Source organism: Simochromis diagramma, unplaced genomic scaffold (assembly GCF_900408965.1).
Source record: "Simochromis diagramma unplaced genomic scaffold, fSimDia1.1 OVJJ01000802.1, whole genome shotgun sequence".
Taxonomy (NCBI): Eukaryota; Metazoa; Chordata; class Actinopteri; order Cichliformes; family Cichlidae; genus Simochromis; species Simochromis diagramma.
In genome coordinates, this window is record NW_024387492.1 from 2,098,720 (window position 1) to 2,118,595 (window position 19,876).

The following is a 19,876-nucleotide window of genomic DNA, read 5'->3' on the forward strand; positions in this document are numbered from 1 at the left end:
AACACGCCCGGGGATGCCATCAGGGCCTGCAGCCTTGTGGACATTGATCCTGCTCAGCACCGCTCCTACATCGGTGGGGGAGAGAGTCAGAGGTTGGTGGTCTGGCGTCATGTCTGCTTTGGTTGTGGTTGTGGGGTTCCCTCGCTCAAAACGAGCATAAAAGTTGTTGAGCTCGTTGAGGAAGGAGACATCAGAGGATGCGGGGGAGGGTTTGGTGGTCCTGTAGTCTGTAATGGTCTGGAGTCCTTGCCACATGCGTCGGGGGTTGGAGTTGGAGAAGTGTTCTTCTACCTTCTTTTTGTAATGGTGTTTGGCTTTTTTGATGCCCTTCTTTAGATTAGCCCTGGCTGTACTGTAGGCGTGTGCATCTCCTGACCTAAAGGCGGTGTTGCGGGCCTTCAGGAGGAGACGAACATCCCGGTTCATCCAAGGCTTCTGGTTGGGGTACATGGTGATCCGTTTCTGGGTGGTGACACTGTCTGTGGTTTTGGAGATGTAATCCAGTACAGATGAGGCGTACTGGTCCAGGTCTGTGTGGGTGAACATATTCCAGTCTGTGTTTTTAAATCTGTCCTGGAGCACTGCGTCTGTCCCCTCTGGCCACACTTTAATTGTCCTCACAGCAGGTTTCACACGTTGGATGAGTGGTGAATACCGAGGTGTGAGGAACAGGGAGAGATGGTCCGATTGTCCAATGTGGGGGGAGGGGTGTGGCTTTGTAGGCTCCAGCCAGGTTGGAATACACATGGTCTAAAGTCTTGTCTCCTCTGGTGTGGCAGGAGACATGTTGGTGGAATCTGGGGAGGACTGTCTTTAAGTTGGTGTGGTTGAAGTCGCCAGCAACAATAAAAGCAGCCTCGGGGTGTTTATTCTGGTGTTTGTTAATGGCTGCAGAAAGTTCTTTCATGGCCAACCTAGCATTAGCGTCGGGGGGTATATACACGGCAGTGAGTATGATAGAGGTGAGTTCTCTGGGGAGATAATAAGGTCTGCATTTGACCATTAAAAACTCCGCATTAGGTGAGCAGTGACTCTCAGTAGTAGTAGTGTAGTAAGTGTAGTGTAGTAAGGTCTCTGTGTTTAGTTCGTGTTTCTTAGTCTGTGTCTTTGCGTGTATGTGTTCCTGTTTTACTTTGAAGGTCCCTGTCTGATGTCAGTGCGTTCTGTTTACGTTCCCCTGCCTCGTCAGCTGTGATGTCTTCCAGGTGTGGTCCCCTCCTGTTTCCCATCCCTTGATTCCTGTTGTGTGTATTTATAGTGTGTGTTACCTCGTCCTCGTTGCTGGTTCGTCTGCGTCTCTCCGTCCGTCATTCTGTGTTTTTCCCTGTGCCTCCCTGCATCTCTGTTTCTGTTTTGTTTCTGTTAGTTATTCCCATGGAACGCCTCAGGATGTGACAAATCGTCAGTGTGTTACGCGTTGGGAGTGAGAACGGGCTGCCCAAACATGTGTGTTGCCCTCTGGTGGTTGAACTATGCAACATCAAAACTCGTAACGTGGTTGAAGGGTGTTTCCCTTGTCAATTCCTCTTATAATTATTATTATTCATTGGCAGTTATACATGCTGATATCATGACACGGGCAAATAGCTAATATCTGCTGATAATATCAGCTCACAGATAAACCAGTCAGGCTCTACTTGTTTCAGCTAGTAAAGACCAGCTGGGAATTGCTGGTACAACTAAAAACTAAGTAGCTCTTGGAGTTTTGGGGGCGCTGGCATTGTTAAACAAAGTAGAACCCAATAATGCAAGCAGTTTGTCATGTTCTCGCTATCCACAAAGATATTGGAGATTTATTTGGGTTTCAGGTGGATGCAGCAATGTAGTTTGTGATTAGAAGTGCTTAGTTCAGCATAATTTAAATCATCATGAGTGATGCCACAGTCACAATATATAATTAACTGGTTGTCAGCATGCTGACCCAAGATGGAGTTGCTTTGAAACACAACACATAAATAAGTAAACATGTATTTTTGTGGTTAAAGGACACACATATTAATAGAGGGCATCAATGCATACACAGTAAACCGAAATACCATAATTTGTACTGTGGCACATCTGGAGGAAGTCTGGCTTGCATGATTAGGTGTCAGCCTAGCGTAAATGCAGTCTGTGGATTGGCAACACCTGCAGTTTAGTTAATTTTATCTGACAATGTTGTGATCATAAAATAATATGTTTGTCTGTAGCAGCAGCTTGGGTTTCTTTAACAGACTCTCTCCATTTCTCCTTCCCTATCGTGCTGTTCTGTTGCAGTTCGGCTGTATATGTGTTAAGCGGCAAATGAAATGGATCACTGAAATGTAATTTAAATGAACTGTCAATAATGACAGACATTTATAACCACTTAATTAAATGTTCCAGTCCCACTGTGGACAGGACTGCTAAAACAAAGAACCTCTGCTACCATTTCTAACAATAATATACAAATAAAATACTAAAATTGCATCCAGTATTGAGTTAAATAGTAGCCCTCTTTTGAAGACACAAACACTATCAAAGACCAAGCTTCCAGGTTTGAAGGTAACGTAGAAGTATCTTAACTCAGCATTCATCTAATGGAGACCAAAAAGACTTCCAGTCCTGCAGAAGTCTGCAGGAAGTCCTTCATTGGCTCTGAACTCTGTAAACAGTTTCCTGATGAGATTATGGCCTCAGTCATTCATTTCTGCTTATATTGATTAAAACATTAAGTCAGTTTTATAAATTATAGTCATTCTAAGAAGTAATTCGCCAATGAGAACGTGGTTTCACAAACAGATCTGGTCTAGGCCATCACAACAAAATGACAACAGCGAAAACATTCAACTGGAGCTTCATAATTTACTTTTACTAACCAGTGGGTGACATCCATCTATTAAACTGTCCAAGTTTGGAGCTAGCCTCGAGTGGCTATTCATGGAACTTCCAACAGGGCATATAGCAGTTTAGTTATTTTAGAGATGGACATAAAAACCAGATCAGCTGGTTGTTGTTTTTTGCATCCCAAACGTGTGCTGCCGACACAGAATTTGCCCTCTGGTGGACAAACTGTGCAACATCAACACTCGCGACATGATTGAAGGGTGTTTCTCCTGACTCTTTTATATTTCTTTATTTTTATTGGCAGTTTGAAATGCTTATACCTATAAATGAGTCCAGTACAGTCCGTTCTTTAGCCCCAGAGGCTGCTGCCTAGTTTTTCAAACCCTGCTGTATTTGATAAAATATGCTTTGTGTGGCAAAATAGGTTGTAAAAATCTTTTTCTTCACCGCAAGTTAGTTTTTCATGTGGGCACATTTTCATAACACTAAGGCTTTTTCTTAATGTGTTGACATGATCTTCCTGTCTGGCTTAACCCACCAGAGCCTGGAGCCAGTGCCAGGCTAATTCACATTGTGGCTAAGACTAGCCAAGAAATACAATGACTACACTTGTCTACTTACTCATTATGATAACCACAGACTTGGAGATTAAAAATTTGTGTGCCAATAAACACTGGGGAACTTTAGCTGTCCAAATGCAGTGGGACAACAATGCTTCTTTTTTCCATCCTATTGCTGATTGGCTGTTTGATGACAGGGGCGGAACAAGAACAATTCAGCATTTCAATTATTAAATAAATTCCTGCTGATTTTAATCCGAATTCTGAACTGAACGGACTCTTTGCTGAAATTACCCATCACTCTACATGCCAAACACACTTGGTCCTCTGGTGCTGGATCAAAGTAGTAACCTGACTGATTTAATCACCCGGGTTATATCTGTGTGATCAATAACTGACGTAGTTGACTGCATCATTAGTGACTATAGTAAACCTGTAATAAATGCTCTATTGGTGTGTATTTCCACAGCAGTGAATGACTTGATCCCAGTTTCAGTCTTAAAACTTACAAGATAACCAGTAGCTGACGAGTAAAATCTTCACACATATCTTGTTTAGCTGTGCTGCTACCTGGACTCTGTTTTTCCTTCACTGTCTTAAGCCTCGGCTCGTCTCTCCTCTCCCAGGCTGTTTGTGGGGCTCAGAGATAAGATCTCCCTCAATAGCAAACTTTGGAAGACATCTTAAAGATCCCCCTCTGTCGCTTCAGCTTAATGCAGCCCCCTAGGCTTGCAATACAAGCACACATGCAAACACGTACACACACACACACACGGCCTCCCTCTAATAATAGGGGCACGGCGAAGCAGCCTGGATATGAGGGCCTGTAAACACACTTCATTCTCCCAACACTTGTCTTTGATCTTTATTAAACAAAACAGTTTCCTTGGTGCGTTTTGAGCTCAACTTGAAGCACCGCACTTTGCCCGCTTCCATTTCCCCGCCCATATATATAAAAAGAGAGCACATTTGGATTTCCTTGCTGTGGGCTCTCAGTGGGCTGATCACTGCCACGTCTGTCAGATTCATTAATTCAGAAGTGTGGCAAGCAAGTTCTGGTGAACTGTTTCTGGAGGCTACGTGTTTACATCTCAAAGCACCCTATTTTGCATATCTAATGAAGTTTACTCTATTTTTAGCAACGTGCAGGAGTGGTAGGCACACATTACTTATGTTATTGAAGGGTTTAAATGGATTATCAAAGCTGCTTTTTGCCCGTCAAAAAACCTGCTCAGTCAAAGTTCTCACTACTCTGGCTGTTTAACTAAGAAGGTGTTCAAGCCTTCCTGTTAAGGGTTCCTGCTTCCTGTGTTCACAGGAAAAAAAAAAAAAAAAATCATGTCCTTCAGTTTCTGGATCCCATGGTCCATAATGATCTGATCTCTGTCTCCCATAGGCGGGCCGTTGCTATGGTAACCTGATGACGCTCTGAGGCAGGATGGGGAAAGGAGAGGAGGGAGGGGGAGGGAGATGAGGAAGAAGGTAGCTGCACGGGAGATTAAACGAGTTCAAGAAGATGACTCACTCTGTTAAGAAAGAAAGGCGTACGCCATATTTTAAAGGTGCTGTACTTCTGCCTCACACGGCGACGCAGTCAAGTTTTTCTAAGTAGACCCGAGTGAACCCCGTGTGTGCGCGTGCCTGTGTGCGTGAGAGAGAGACAGAGAAGGTAAAGGAAGCGGTGTTAAGGCTACTTGACATGAGCAAATGAAAATGTGATTTATGACCCGGGCAAATGCGTCCAACGGAGCTCAGTCTAGTTGATGTGCAAAAGGACAGAATGCCCCTCCATCCGCCATCTATAACAGCTTCTACTCCCTTGCATGACTCCCTGCATCTGCCTCTCTGCCCTGCTGTTGCCATAGCGACCACTTGGGTACAGAATCAAAACAACTTACTGGCTTAAAGATAAATAAATAAATAAATAAATAAATAAATAAAATCCCACATTTTACCTTTGGATGTCATAATGGCTAAACGAACCTTTTGTTGAATAGCCTTCTTATGTTCTAATACTTAATTATTTGTATCTATGTCACAAGGATATATATCTATAAATCTATATCTATATAGATAGATATATTAGTTCTTTAATTTAGTAATGTTTGTGTGTTCAAAATGCACCTTACTGAAGATTTAGAAGATTTATTATTAAATCAAAGGTAATATGATAATTATTATACTTTAATATTATCATATTACCTTTTTTTACTGCATTTTTTTTACTACATATATATGTGTGTGTGTGTATATATGTATATATGTATATGTGTGTGTGTGTGTGTGTGTGTGTGTGTGTGTGTGTGTGTGTGTGTGTGTGTGGTAAAAAACTGGTGAATGAATCGTCTTGTTAAGATTATAGACGATCTTTGGACATGTCTTCCGTACACAATGGCATTCTTTCAGGGAACAGAGCTCTCTCTAGGACCCAGGGCGGGCACCGGGGGAAGTCCTCTGCTGCTTGCTGCTGCTGGCGGGGCAAAGCAGGCACAGCACAGGAACACACACATCCACGCGCGCGCACACGTACACAAACTTGCGCATACACACGCTCACCGAGCTCTTCTCCGACAGTAGAGAGAGGGAGAGCGCGAGCTCAGAGAGGAATAAACAGAGGGAGAGAGCGAGAGAGACCATAGGAACGCAGAAGCGGCTTGTGTGTGTGTGCGTGTGTGTGTGTGTAGGTACGCTTGCTCGGCGGTTAGAAACGACTGGCTGGGCGGATATGGAGGGGCTCGGGAAAAACGCTGGGAACTGACCGAGTACCGAAACGAAGAGTGAAAGAGAGAGAGAGGGAGAAGAAGGACTGACGGATAGCACGGTAGGAAGGACGGAAGGAAAGGAGGAGAGGAGGAGAGAGAAGTCTAAAAGAGGAGAGGAAGAGTGTGAAGAAGGGGCTCGTCTGGAACACAGAAGGATCCTAAGGTGACTTTACTGGGCTTTTTGTGGCATTAATGCAGGTCTGTGAGTGTGTGTGTGATGATGACATGTGCTGCACGGCTCTGCACTTAAAGGGAAGTGCTGTGGAGGTGCGTGTGCATGTGTGTGTGTGTGTGTGTCACTGTAAGTATGTAAGTATACAGGTGTGTGTGTGTGTGAGAGAGAGAGAAAGAGAGAAAGAGAGTTATAAAGGTTGTTTTCCACAAGCTAAAAAAGGGGCCAAAGTGAGCTGAAGTGACCGCTGTAAACTGGAGTGAAGGGATCAAAAGGAGTGGATACTTTTTAAGGGAACAGTGTGATCTCATTCCAACACAAACGCACTTTTTCTTTTTCCTGGTAGGCTACTTTAGGCTGAAGGAGGGAAAAATAGGGGCAAAACACTCTCTTTAAGTCCGTTTTCCCCTTTCTTTCACTGTGTGTGTGTGTGTGTGTGTGTGTGTGCGCGCTCAGGTGTTTGGAGTGCAGCAGGTAACACATCACTTGGCGGCGGCGAAACCAAGGCTGAATGAATGTTGTTTTTCCCAAGCTTGAAGGAGGCTTGATAAGTAGTAACAGCTTCTGAAACGTGTGTGTGTGTCTGTGTGTGAAATAGAGAGGGAGAGAAAAAGTGTGTGTGCGTCTGTGAGCCATAGACGGCAAACAGGTTGACGGAGGCAGATCTGATCAGACGCACAGCAACAGAGGAGAGAGCATGGCACAGGCTGAGCAGCAGCACATTGGATTACACACACGCGAATACACACACACACACACACACACACACAAGCTCTGTGGCCAGGAGAACAGCTGGGAGAAGTGTGTGTGTGTCTGAAAGCCTTTCACTTAATGCATGCATCTGCCTTTTCACATGCAGGAATGTTTGCCTTTGCATTATCTTATGTGCCACTGTGTGTGTGCACGGGTGCGTGTGTGTGTGTGCGTCCTACTGAATTTGTGCAAATATGTATGTGAAGGGAACGAGGGTTTTGTCGTCTCTCTCAGACAGACGGCGTGTGTCTCTACCTCCGTCACCCCCCCCCCCCCCCCCTTCTCAACCCGGTCTGGAGACAGGAGGTGGAGGAGGTTTGGGGAGGGGAGGAGATCAGTTGACCAAGAATGAGGCAGATGAGAAGATTAATCCAGTAGCGAGAAATGAGACAGAGACGGAGGGGAAAGGAGAGGATGATGGAGATTTTAGGACAGCAGCAGGGGGAGGAGGAGGAGGAGAAATGGAAAGAAAGCAAGAGAGGATGGAGTGAAGGAGACAGGGGGGCTGACATGCTCTCTCCAGGAGTGCTGCGAGAGCTGCTCATTCATAATTCACCTCCATGGCAAACGTTCATTCACATATTGACCCCCCATGGCTGAGCTCAATGGAGTTCTCGCCCCTCCACCTCTCACTGTCTCTCAATGGACACCCCTGTGGTGCGACGTTCAGTTAGCCCGCTTCTTTTTCACTTTGGAGACAGTTGAAGCTCTCAGACGAGGCTTATGCCGCTTTTGTCCGTTATGGCCGTTTTGACGCCTTTAGTTTTTCCAGCTGGAAGCTCTGATGGGAGATTGAACTGTGTAAATTGAATATTGAATTCAGACTCCACCCTAGACACAGATAATTGGTATGGATGGATCAGTGGGTTAGTGCTCTCAGCACAACTGTTGTTTGTCTGATTCCCTCAGCACAGCTAAAACAGCCCATAATGGATCTATAATTCACGTGTGAATGAATTGAGTAGTATGCAGTTTGAATACAGTTTTTATTGGATGTCATCTCGTGATTTATTCAACATAAACACTCAAAAAAATGGCAGTTTTAATATTTCTTGTTGCACTGGTCAGGCTCAGAGCTACGCAGTAAGCGGTCTGGTCAGCTGTGGCTTTGAGCCACGTGTGTGTCTGAAATGCACCGTCAGAACAAAGTATACAGCAGAGGCTACAGCACATTTAGTTCTGAAAGGTAAACACTACAGAAGTGCACCTTATCAGCAAAAGTGAGAAAAAAAATGTCCTGACTTCTTAAGTTTTATAGGTGAAAAGAGGACACAGCACGAAGGTAAACTGGCGGAAAAAAACAATGGAGAAAAAAAGTACCAGATTATAGTTAAATCAGCTGTTGTGCTGTGTGAAGATACGGCCCATATCTGGGCTCAGAGCAAGGCAGTGCACAGACGACGATCGCACTGCTACTTCCATTGTAAAGCGTTTGATTCCTGCCTGGTCAAACTAAATATGGTTACACTATTTATATTTATTGTTAGCCAATATCCTCATTGTAAACCCTTGAATTGTACCATGTAGCAAAACTTTCTTCCAAAATACATTGATGCATAGACACAGGTGCAAATATAATCACTACTTTGTGTAATGGAGTACTTTTTTATTAAGAAATTTCCACTTAAAGTGGACATCTGTGGTCCGTGATCTGGTTTGTAGTAACTGGATACTATATTGAAATATTTTTGTTTCAAACTAAATATATCTGTATACAAGAGAGAATTATGTTTTACTGTTTAGTCCACTCTGCCCTCAGTGGAGCATTTGGCTGGTGGCAACATTTAGAAATGAACTCAACACAGGGACAAACACTGCAGTTCCTCTAAATGTCCACTTGGGGCATTCCCCATAGACGCCAGTGTTAAAATGCCGAACTTAACAACGTTAAAAAGCACGTTCAGAGCCTGGGTAGAATATGTTTTTGGTCTTTATGGTTAATTTCCTCTTCATAACTACTGTACAGAGGCGGAGCCTTTTGAAGTGTTATTAATGCTTAAAGTGATTAAGTATTATAAGCATGGCTGCAATGCGCGGTGGATGGTTGCCACGACAAGCAAGCGTTGCCGGTAGCTGTTGGGTAAGCGCCACTTGAGCTAATATGAGTCACCACACTGGAACTTTGAAGTGAATTCAGACAATAATAATTCAGACAATTATCTGACTGTATGAGTTAGAGTCATTTTAACCAACAGAAATTCCAAGAAGTGAGTGCTCCAGTTTTGAGAAAATTAGCATTTTATGGACCTTGCTAACCTAGCAGCAAAAATAGCAAAGCTGACCCTGAGATTGGCGACAGCTACAGGAGAAGCTACAGCCACCCTTTGTGTAGAGTTATACAAGGTTTATGTTTCCACCTCTACACTGCTAAATTCTCTGAGGCAACATAAGCCCCTCTTGATTGTACGCTACAGGTAGGCGCTGAAGTAAAGTGTGGTATTACAAAACAGCACAGGCCAGGGCTAGCTGAATAGCATGCTAGCTTTATTTGATACCTCTGCATATCTTGCCATAATGTCAGGACTGTTAACTAACATGCTAGTTTATGAACTGAGATTATTTTTCTCTTACTTATTTCCACTCAGAGATGAAAAAAGAGCTTTTGTTTCATTAATGTTGGAATCACAGACTGTATATAAAAGATGGACATAGTTATCAAAGTACAAAACAGTCTATGAGAAAACAGCCTTCAGCTCCCGTTCTCTGTCACCTTGTCAATGTTTTTTTCTCAACACGTTTATGGCTTATGGTTTATTTAAATCTTACTGAATGAAACATTCAAATTTTGTGAATTATTTTCCCCGTTAGAGTCAAAAGCTGGACAAAGCAGGATGAGCTGTTCTGTGTGACTGACACTCGATTATCCAGTGAGTGTCACAATCAGATCTACCTGTTGTTGTTATATGTGGTATCTGGTTTCAGAAATGCTCAGGTCTGCTAACCAGTGGGTCAGTTATACAGTCTATGCTTGTAATCCGTAGTCCACCACGAGACCCTAAAATACTCCCACTCGCCGTATTTTTTTACTTAACAGCTGCAAAGCAGCTCCAAAAATAATTGAACTTCTTAATAGCGATTTTTAAGCACCCGACAGTGCCCCGAGATTCAGTGTTGTCCCAGCTGACTTCAGATCTTTTAAAACTCAGTCAGGAACTCCTGACTCTGAAAACACTGATAGCAAGCCGGGAAAATTTTTAGCACGAGCCATTAAGCAAAAGCATCTTTAACGCCGTCGCCTCACTGGTAAATGCACCAACTGTGATGGGAAGTGTCTTTTGATTCTCTCCTGAATAAAGCATCGTCAGTTGGCAAATATGCATGACAACAAATTAAATATGTGACTTTTAGATATACTGTGAGTTTTTATTTATTTACAAGAAACAACTTGTAAACTTGAACTTGTGGCGGTGCTTTATTGATTGCAGTGAAGAAGAAAGCCGCTCCTTCTGTGTGTTTGCGGTAATCATTGTATTTCAGGAATTATTTATTAGTTAATGACTGAGCCCGCTGTGATTGATTAGGGCTGATGAACTTTGCCTTTCATGCACAGGTTCATATGTTAATGCAACCGGAGAGTTAAAAGACGGGCTGTAAATTGCAGTGGAAACGCAGCCGGCCAAAGTAGCCGAGATGGCTTAGAAGAATAATGCTCCTCTGTATCCCCCAGGTTATAATTGTCTTCAATAGGCCTCCTGCTGATTTGAAATGGACTCATTGTCCACAGTGCTGGGCACCTCTGCTCAATTAGCCCCTCTCTCCTTAAGTCCTGCTGAGCTATTGGCGGTCGCATCCTTAGATAGTGCACGCACATAAATGCTCACTGACACACACAAACGTGCACGCGCAGCATCGTGCATAGAAAGACGTCAGCGGGTGTAAAAATAGAGCTCATAAATAGGGGGAAAAAGTGTTTTATGTTTACAAGGGGTGATGTCATGTTTGGTGTAGATCCATAGCTGACGAATCGGAGGGCAGCTGTGGCGAGTATCAGTCTGCTCGGCTTTGGCTCTGCGATCTGGCGATTTTCTTTTTCGGTGCTTTTAAAGGAGCGGCGTTTAAGGAGTTGCAGTTTAATGTGTGTGTGTCTGTCTGCTTGTTTGTGCGTTTTCAGCGGCAGAGGCATGCACACGGTGACGCTGCTCTGGTTGCCAAGCAACACAGGAACGTGGGTGGAAGGATTTCCTGTCCTTAGGAAGCTTTGTTTATAAGTGGGGGGGCGAGCGAGTGCGCGCGTGTGTGCAGATTTCAGTGGTACGCTTGAGTGCCTGTGCGTTTTTAATGCACTCTTTGCCTCAAGTCAAAGTGCTACATAAAAGTCATCTAGGACACACACACACACACACACACACACACACACACACACACACACACACACACACACACACACAGGGAAAAGGCAAAAAAGGCCCTTTTTTAGTCTGAGTTGGATTTGCGTTGCATAACTCCTCCAGCCGGTCTGTTTGCGGCACTCTGTCTCCTTCTCTTCTACCCCAACACTCTCGATATGTCACAGCCGCCACGCTCACGCCAAGCTGCCTCCCGCTGATGATGTCATCAGCATGCCTCACTTTATGTTTCCTCTCGCACATGAGATTGCAATTATGTGCCCTTCATGCAATCACAAAAAAACAAAACAAAACCCAAAAACCCGTGCACGGCGTGCCTGTCCTGCAGGCGTCGGACCCCGTGATTACGTAATTGACATTGAGTGAATGGGATGACGTCAGCTTGGCTCTCTCTGACTCTCCTCTCTCTGGCTAGTTACAGTGATGTCATAAATGGATGCAGCCATACACTGCTTGTGTGTGTGTGTGTGTGTGTGTGTGTGTGTGTGTGTGTATGCTGGCATGCAAAAGCATGTGTGAAGACAAAAATGACCTCAGGAGCCATCTGATTTATATAATGACATTACTCCTCCCCCTTTTTTTTCTGTTAAAGTGAAGATACTTCACAGCTAATGGATACTTTTTGGTATTGTATGCATCGTTCATAGACACACACACACACACACACACACACACACACACACACACACACACACAGTGTTAGAGCTCGTTACAGCCCCCTGAGAGAGGCTTCTATTTGAAATGGATACCCCAGTGTCTCGCGACGGGTAACTCCATCGCCTTGCTGCCCTCCATCTGCGACTGTCTGACCTTTGTCGATTCTCATCCCGAGATTCGCCAACGACTGCAGGCAGGCAGTGAATGAAAAGGGAGAAGAGATGGTGCTGGGTCGTCTCCACGGATACTGTACTCGCCAGTTCTTATTTTAGCAAGAGAAAACACAGCGTCACGGAGAAAGAGTGATTTTCTTTTCTTTTTTAGCGGTTGGCCTTCTTCAGTGCGCCACAGAAATATCTGTTTTTAGCTCTCCGTTTGAGCTACGGGGTTTTTAAGCACAGAGGAAGACTGCTCTATTTGTGTCTCGGGTTGAACAGGCCGCCTGTTGTGTTCTCCAAGTGTTGTGGTTGACGCTCTGAACATCAGCCATCTAAATCTGGATGGGAGAACTGGGAGCTTTTAACGGACCTGAATACACACACGCAGACGTGCGCTCAAACACACTTTGTCTTTCTGCTGTCCTCTGATAGTTTTTTCTCGTTCCAACCTCAAACCCCAAACCGTGGGGAAATCACACCGCACGGTGGCTTAAAAGTTTATGAACCGGGAAGCAAAACACACACACACACATACACACAAGAATGCTTTAAGTAGACACACTCGTGCAGACACACAGAGAAACACAAAATATGCAGATTTTCCCCAATAAACTGATTAGCATTAGCTCAGCTCTGCTAAGGCCAAACCACAAACAGAGTACTGTACATAACCGCGCAGCAGCTTAACACTGAACAGGACTGTTTGATACCACTGCGCAAATATACACACACAAGCAAGAAAAATACACACAAACACACAAGACCATAGCAGCACAAGCAGATCATGAACGCTGTCCAAGCGAAGTCCGCTTCAGCTAGTAACAGTTCGACATAGATACACAACCAAACTGATTATATACACATGCGCGCCTTCCCCCCCCGGAGTCTTAGGGCCTTAGTCAGCGTCTGTGTCCGTGCGTGGGCCTGTTCCCTGGCAGGGTGAGGGGAAAAAATACCTTCCCATATGATGTAAACACCAAAGTCCCTGTTTGTGTGTGTGTGTGTGTGTGTGCACGCATGCTTTTAACACTATGTGTATGCGTGTGTGTGTGTGACTGGCACCCTCTGAGATAGGATTCGCTCGCTGTGACAGTTTTCCAAATTATTCCACAACACAGTGCAGTTTCTTTTTAAAGATAAGTTTCTCTGCCATCTCTGCTTTGTTCCACTGCACACAGCGGAAAGGAGAAAGACGGAGTAGACAGAGGGGCTGACGTGTGACATCACTAACCAAATGAAGGCAGTGAGGTTAAAAAAAAGGAGAGGCCACTGCTTTTAACTCGATTCATAAAAATCTCTATTATTGATTTTGTGATGGTTTTAGTGCAGGCAGCACTTCGTTTTGACTAATGCCAAAGAAGAGGACTTCATTATTTCTACTGTTTTATAGGAAATATAATTATTGAGTCTTCAGCAGGTCCCTTGGTTTTTGTGGGGTTTTTTTTGGTTTAATAACGCGCATGACTCACACGTTAAATGTGTGTGTAGTGAAGAAAATGTCACTGGCAATTATTGCTACAGTTAACTCAATGAAGAGCTGTTAGTTAAAACGCAGCATATCCTTTGTGGGGTTTTCATTTCAGGGCTGTCAACGAATATTCTGCATACGATAATGAATCCTGATATTTGACTGTTCGATTGTGGAACGAAGCTGAAGTGAAGGCAGGTAGAAGGCAGAGGTGGAATAAAAGATGCAGGTAACACACAGAGATGTATAGATGCAGATTGGAGAGGAGCGTGCAGTGAGTAGCTGAGCCTCCTGTCATTAGTGAGCATACACGTATCAGCTGGTCAACTGTAAATGATGGCAGATGCTCTTAATCCTCTGAGGACTACAAAAGTCTCGAGCCACCTTTCATTTCTTTATATTTTGCTTTCAAGGAGCCAGACTTTCTGGTAGTTTTTTAAAGTGGTCTTGAGCAATAGTTCTCCAGGCTTTCTGAAGGTCTTTCAAAGTTTTTCCTTGGACGCTGTCTGCTTTTCAATCATTCAAGCTTAAAAAAAAAAGCACCTTACTCAAGAGATGAACCGGTGTTATATCTACACATAACAGACAGCTTAGCAAAGAACCAATTTGAAATTGTGTCTTTAGGCACTTTGTTACTAGCAGCCTGTCACAAAAACATATCATTTGTTCTCATTTCTTTAGCAATGGGAACACAGTTTGACAGCCACATCATAGTATTTTTGCACCAACAAGGTGATTCCCAAAGAGCTTTTAGTTGAAAATCTAGCATATCTCAGCACAGTGTTCAGTTTATCCTTAGAAATGTGAGGAAACCGGACAAGTGAAAGACAAAAGAAGAAGTGGCAGACCTAAAAAAGAAAACTGCCTACAGCAGATAAACAGCATCTGAAAGTCATGTCCTTAAGAAATAGGAAAAAAGAAACCCAGCAAAGACCTGCCACCGGGCCTTCGGTAGATCCATCTATTGTTCACTGAAGCCTCATCAGAAATGGTCTCTGTGGAAGGACGGCTGTCATGAAGCCGTTCTAACTGAAGGGAGAGGAGGCTAGGCTATACCAAATTACACAAGAAATGGACTGAAAATCAGTGGCAGGGCGGATGTAGTGATGACTCCAAATTTGACATTTTTGGTTCAAATCATTGTCAGTATTTCTGGGGGAGGTCAGGAGAGAGTCTACAAGCATTTGTAAAATATGCTGGAGGCTGTGTATGCTTTGTGGCAGTATTTCAGCCAGTGGTGTTGGAGATCTTGTCAGAACTGATGGACTTATGAATGCAGAACAATACTGACAGATTTTGATCCACCATGCAGCACCGTCTGGAAAATGTCTGATTGGCATTGGCTTCATTTTCCAGCATAACAATGATCCCAAACACTGTCAGTGCAGAAAAGCATGGATTGGCCTCCCCGTTATTGAAGCAGTGTGGGATCATCTTGACAGAGAACAGAACAAAAGGCAGAAACATGCAAAGAAAAGCTTTAAATGTCCTTCAAGAAGCCTGGAGACACACAAACATGTATATCTGCTAATTAATGATGACTAGACTGACTCATAATAATAATAACAGAAGTCTGCTCAACAGAAAACAAAGCAGAAATATACTCATGGTCCATACCACACTGTAGGCCATATTACCTGTTTTAATTCTATTAAAATATTCCAAAAGTCTGATTCATTGACTACAATTGGTAGTGAAGCCAAGCAGACACTAATCAGCCACAGAGCCCTGTGTCGGCACATCTGTCAATCAAAATCTCTTATGAACTATTATACTATATACTATATTATTATAAGGGGCAGGGATAGCTCAGTAGGTAGAGTGGTGGCCCCATGATCGGAAGGTCGGAGGTTCGGTTCCCCTGAACAGCTACCCTGAGGTACCCCTGAGCAAGGTACCTGCTCCCTGGGTGCCCAATGGCTGCCCACTGCTTCACTGAGTGAATGGGTTAAATGCAGAGAGGAATTTCCCCATGGGGGTCAGTAAAGTACACTTACTTTCTTTCTTTCTTTCTATAAACCCAAGCTTATTGGAAATGTCTCGTTTTTGGAAACCAGACTCAAGTCGCCCCTAAAACTGCAGTTTTGGGCTCTGCTGCATTGGGCCCAGTTTCAGTCAGTGAAGGAACGTACATAACACAACATCACATTAGAAAAGCTACACACCTCCACCTAAAGGGTAGGCCTCAGGGTCAGGTGATGTTACATTTAAAAGTAACATCTAAAGAATGCTGAAACAGTATTCTGTTACTTTGTAACCAAGAGTTCATGTGTTACCAGAAATTATTACATTGGTAGCTTCTCTTCCAGCACCTAACCAACAACAAGCTTGTGAATTTCCCTCGCAATGATAGCGTTAGCTGAGCTGAAAGCTAGCTAGCTGTTCAGAAGACGCCACACCGGAGTGGTTCTCCTTACCCCTGGTGCTGTGGAGCTGCTGAGTTTAGTTAATACAATAATTCAAATACTAATGATTTACCCCCAACACAGTGCATCAGTTACAACAGAGAATTAAGAGATTTTCAGAAAAAAGTAGTAGAAGAACATCAGAAGTCACATCATGGTAACTCTTAGTAGTAAATACTGATCAAGCTTCGAAAACACTACATTTACACTTCCCATAATGCAGCATGGAAAACACTGGTGTCTGCGTTTTTAACCCTGAGCTTGCAATGATGGCTTTTTGTTTTTAAAAAAAGCACAAAACTTCTAGTTGTCAAGCCTACAGCAATCGTGATGACATCATTAGTGGTTACTTTTTTCAGCCACAGATGACATTATAAAACTGCTGTCTCTGCACGAGTGCACCATGTTTGCTAGCTGCTACCCCGGGGGCAGTTTGTCATTTACATTTCGACGAACGAGACAAATCTGTCGAATGTACTATTTAGGCGTATTCCCAGCTAAAAGTCGAGCCTCTGCAGAAGCAGCCCAGATTTTGCAGCTCACCGATTCTGTTTTGAAGCGTCACCGTGCACAAAGGGAACAAGGCAGAGAGGACAGGAGCCTCGTTCCTGTGATAACCTATAAAGAATTCAGCACACAGATGGGCTGAGCTACCTGCAGTCCTGATGAAACACACTTTTTTTTTTAAGTTGGAGTCAAAGTCACTTTACCTTTGCTGTACTCGTGTTAGTGTTTGGTAGCTGCTCGCAGGGATTTGCTGTACGGAAAGCCGTAAGGGACGCAAGTCATCGAGGGACGTCGCTCAGTCACGAAACAAGGGAATCGTACCTTAAAGCTCGTTTTCAGACAAACGGAGGGGACAGGTGTCACTTGAACTCGAACAGCAGGAGCAGAAAAACTCTTAAACCACTGATGTTTGTGTTCCTCTTTAGTGGCAAACTAACAAGCTGGTGTTCTGCTAACTTTACACTTTGTTTTCACCGTGGAGCGCTTACAGTGGCACAAGATTTATTATGGTCTGTCGTGAGGCACATTCAACACATTTCTCCTCAAACACTGAGTGAGTGGGAGAGAGAGAGCCAGGTGCAAAACAATCATCACCTGTCATCATATTCATTATAACCACATTCAGATGTGGTCAGGGGCACGCTGGGAGGGGGCGGGGGGTTGGTGGGAGGCCATCGCACTGCAAATTATATGTGCCGTAGGTTTGTTGCTAAGCGACTTTGTCACAATACCCCTGTGACCTTCCGACCCTGCCAAGCCTGGTGTTACTGTCCCCGTCTCACACTTGCATGTGCATGCGCGCGTGTGTGTTATCCGAGACGATGGTGAGACTGCCGCATAGCAACCGAGAACAGCTGTGATTTCTCTGTGGTTCGGACGAGCGTGTGCGTGCAGATTTGTTGTGCGTTTGCAAGAAGCTGCCGTCACTGTTCATCTATGCGCACACCCACTACAGCATAATATGGCACGCTGTCACTTCCACAGCGTGATAACGGCAGAGACTCAATCAGCCAAAATGCCCCCCAACACACACACACACACACACACACACACACACACACACACACACACACACACACACACACACACTCGCTCAACCCTGTTGTCAAATTGCAGCTGAAAATAGAGAGCGGAGGGAGCGATGGAGCAGTCATTTCCCTGAAGATCCATTCATGTAAAATACTGTTATTCAAACCTCCCTCCCCCTTATTCAATAGTCTTATTCATCTCTCTCCTGACTGTAACACCAAACAGGCCTTGTCTTCTGCTTCCCAGCGTCAGCCTTTGCGCCTGTGCACGCACGAGCGGGCGCCTGTGCGTTGTTCTCAGCTCTTCTCCAATAAGAGGAATGTCCTTGGCCTGTCCGACCCTCGCTGCTCCCGCTGAGCCCTCCGTCAAACACCTAAGGCGGGCTCTCCCGTGCTGCTCCAGCCAATCGGGTACCCTGGCAGTTAATGACATCAGTTAGCGGAGGATCTTTAGGACTGGCCCCTCGAGGTGATTCGTCGGGGAGCGAGTGCTCTTATTGTTATGATGATTAAGTGTTATATGAAGGGCTATCAGAGGAGAGCCCCTTAATGAAAGTGGAGCGCAGAGAGCAGAGGCAGCAGCGGTGCCGGTGTTGGTAGCGGCGTAGAGAGCTACAGAATTAGAAAGAATTGAGCTAGAAATAGAGTAACGTTGGAGGGAGAGAGGTGGGGACAAAAAAGAGGAGAGTTTTAAGGTGGAAGACGGAGAGATACTGTGAGAGAGAGCGAGAGGGAATGTTGGGCTGAATATTTAACAGCTGTGTCCAGACTTGCTGACTCCGGGTGTTCATGATCTGAATGTACCATGAGAGGTAGACAGTGCGCACAGGAAACCGCTGTAAAAGAGCGAAAGGGGAAGAAGGAGAGGAAGAGAGAACAAGTGCACGTATGTGCAAATGCATCCAAATGTGCATGGTTTTGCCTTTTTGTAATTTGTATTCATCCGTGGATCCTTGCAGGAATGCGAGCATGCGTGTGTGTGCGAGTGTGAACGCCGGAGATTCCCTGGCTGCTCGGTGAAAGCGTAGAACGCCCTGCCTCGGAGGAAAATTCCATCCCACGCTGTTGTAAATCATCAGGCTGGGATGTCCAACGTATTTTGTCATTTTCCTAATGTGCACTTGTCATTCGCTTTTCTTTGTTGTGCCCCCCCTCACAACAAAGTCTTTTACTACATTTCCCAGAAAGCCTCCTGATTGATCTTTATCTGCTGGAGTCTAATGTCCGTGTAGAGTTCCATCAGGATTTCTTAGTCGAGAAATCTGGAGTTCTGCCACTTTACTGAAGACCGCTACAAACTGAAATACTTTGTAAAGACACTGCTTACTGAAAAAGGTGGGAGCAACACCCTTTATCTTGTTATATTGTTATTTCTCTGTGGCTCAGTAGAACTATATTAATGTGAAGTTATGTTAAATTGGACTTATTATATTTTCGTTCTGCTTGAGTAGACACCAGAGCTTTGTGTCTGAGATGGACATGTTGGTGGCACCTGATACATCATCCAAGCCAAGGGTGGAAAAATGCTGCCTTAAGCAGAGCATTACTGAAATTACCTTTTTGACTCACCTTTCTGCCAAAGCATTCAAAGTTGCAGTCTTACGAGCCGAACAGCAACTATCACTGCTACTGTTACAGAAGTAGTATGCTTTTTTTCTTTATTACATTTCCATCTGCATTTTGTGTACACAATGAAGTAACTTTCTCACTTTTCAAGGCTGAAACAGAGAATAGTTGTGAAGCATTTGAATGCTTTCATGTAGAGATGCATAACGCATGCATTTGCTTCTTGTAGATGTGCTAAGGAACACAGCTGCATAGACACATGACCCCTTTGGATGAGGCTATAGTGAACATAAGGTCATCAGCACACTGTCAGAGGTCTTAATACTGAGCCCATTCTGTCAGTCGGGTGCAATCAGTCTGTATGCCGGGTCACTGACAAAGTAAAAGTCGAACAATTTGATGACGAGGTGCAAAATGTGAGTGGTGTGCAGCGATTATTAAAGTGCTGCTGATATGCTGAATGACTCAAGTTGGCTCAAAGCTGTTTCGATGGTGGTCTTTGGCCATATTTCAGTCCAGCTCAGGCACAATCCAGGCTGATCAGCTGATGACTTTCCTTATATCTCTCTACACATCCAGTTGACAAATCTGTTTAAGTTGCCTGCCTAGAGTTCCTACCCTCTTCAACCCGCTTTGCAACCCACCCCAGCTCCTCCTTTAATGCCTGTCATAGATGCTCTGTTCTGTGC

The 19,876-nt window shown here is 44.3% G+C and overlaps 1 protein-coding gene across 2 annotated transcripts in view; it reads left to right on the plus strand.

Annotated features, from left to right (window-relative positions):
* Positions 1-5,843: 5,843 nt before the first annotated feature.
* The window catches only part of ches1 (checkpoint suppressor 1), a 62,846-nt gene continuing 48,813 nt past the window's right edge, over positions 5,844-19,876 (plus strand). The window contains exon 1 of one of the 2 annotated variants that reach the window (XM_040018202.1): positions 5,844-6,290. Coding sequence is in view for 1 of the 2 variants with exons in the window: in XM_040018201.1 (XP_039874135.1) it covers positions 18,427-18,507 (81 nt within the window). In the remaining variant the exon portion in view is untranslated. Of the gene's footprint in view, positions 6,291-17,260; positions 18,508-19,876 lie in introns of those variants that run through there. The other variant, XM_040018201.1, reaches the window with a different exon arrangement.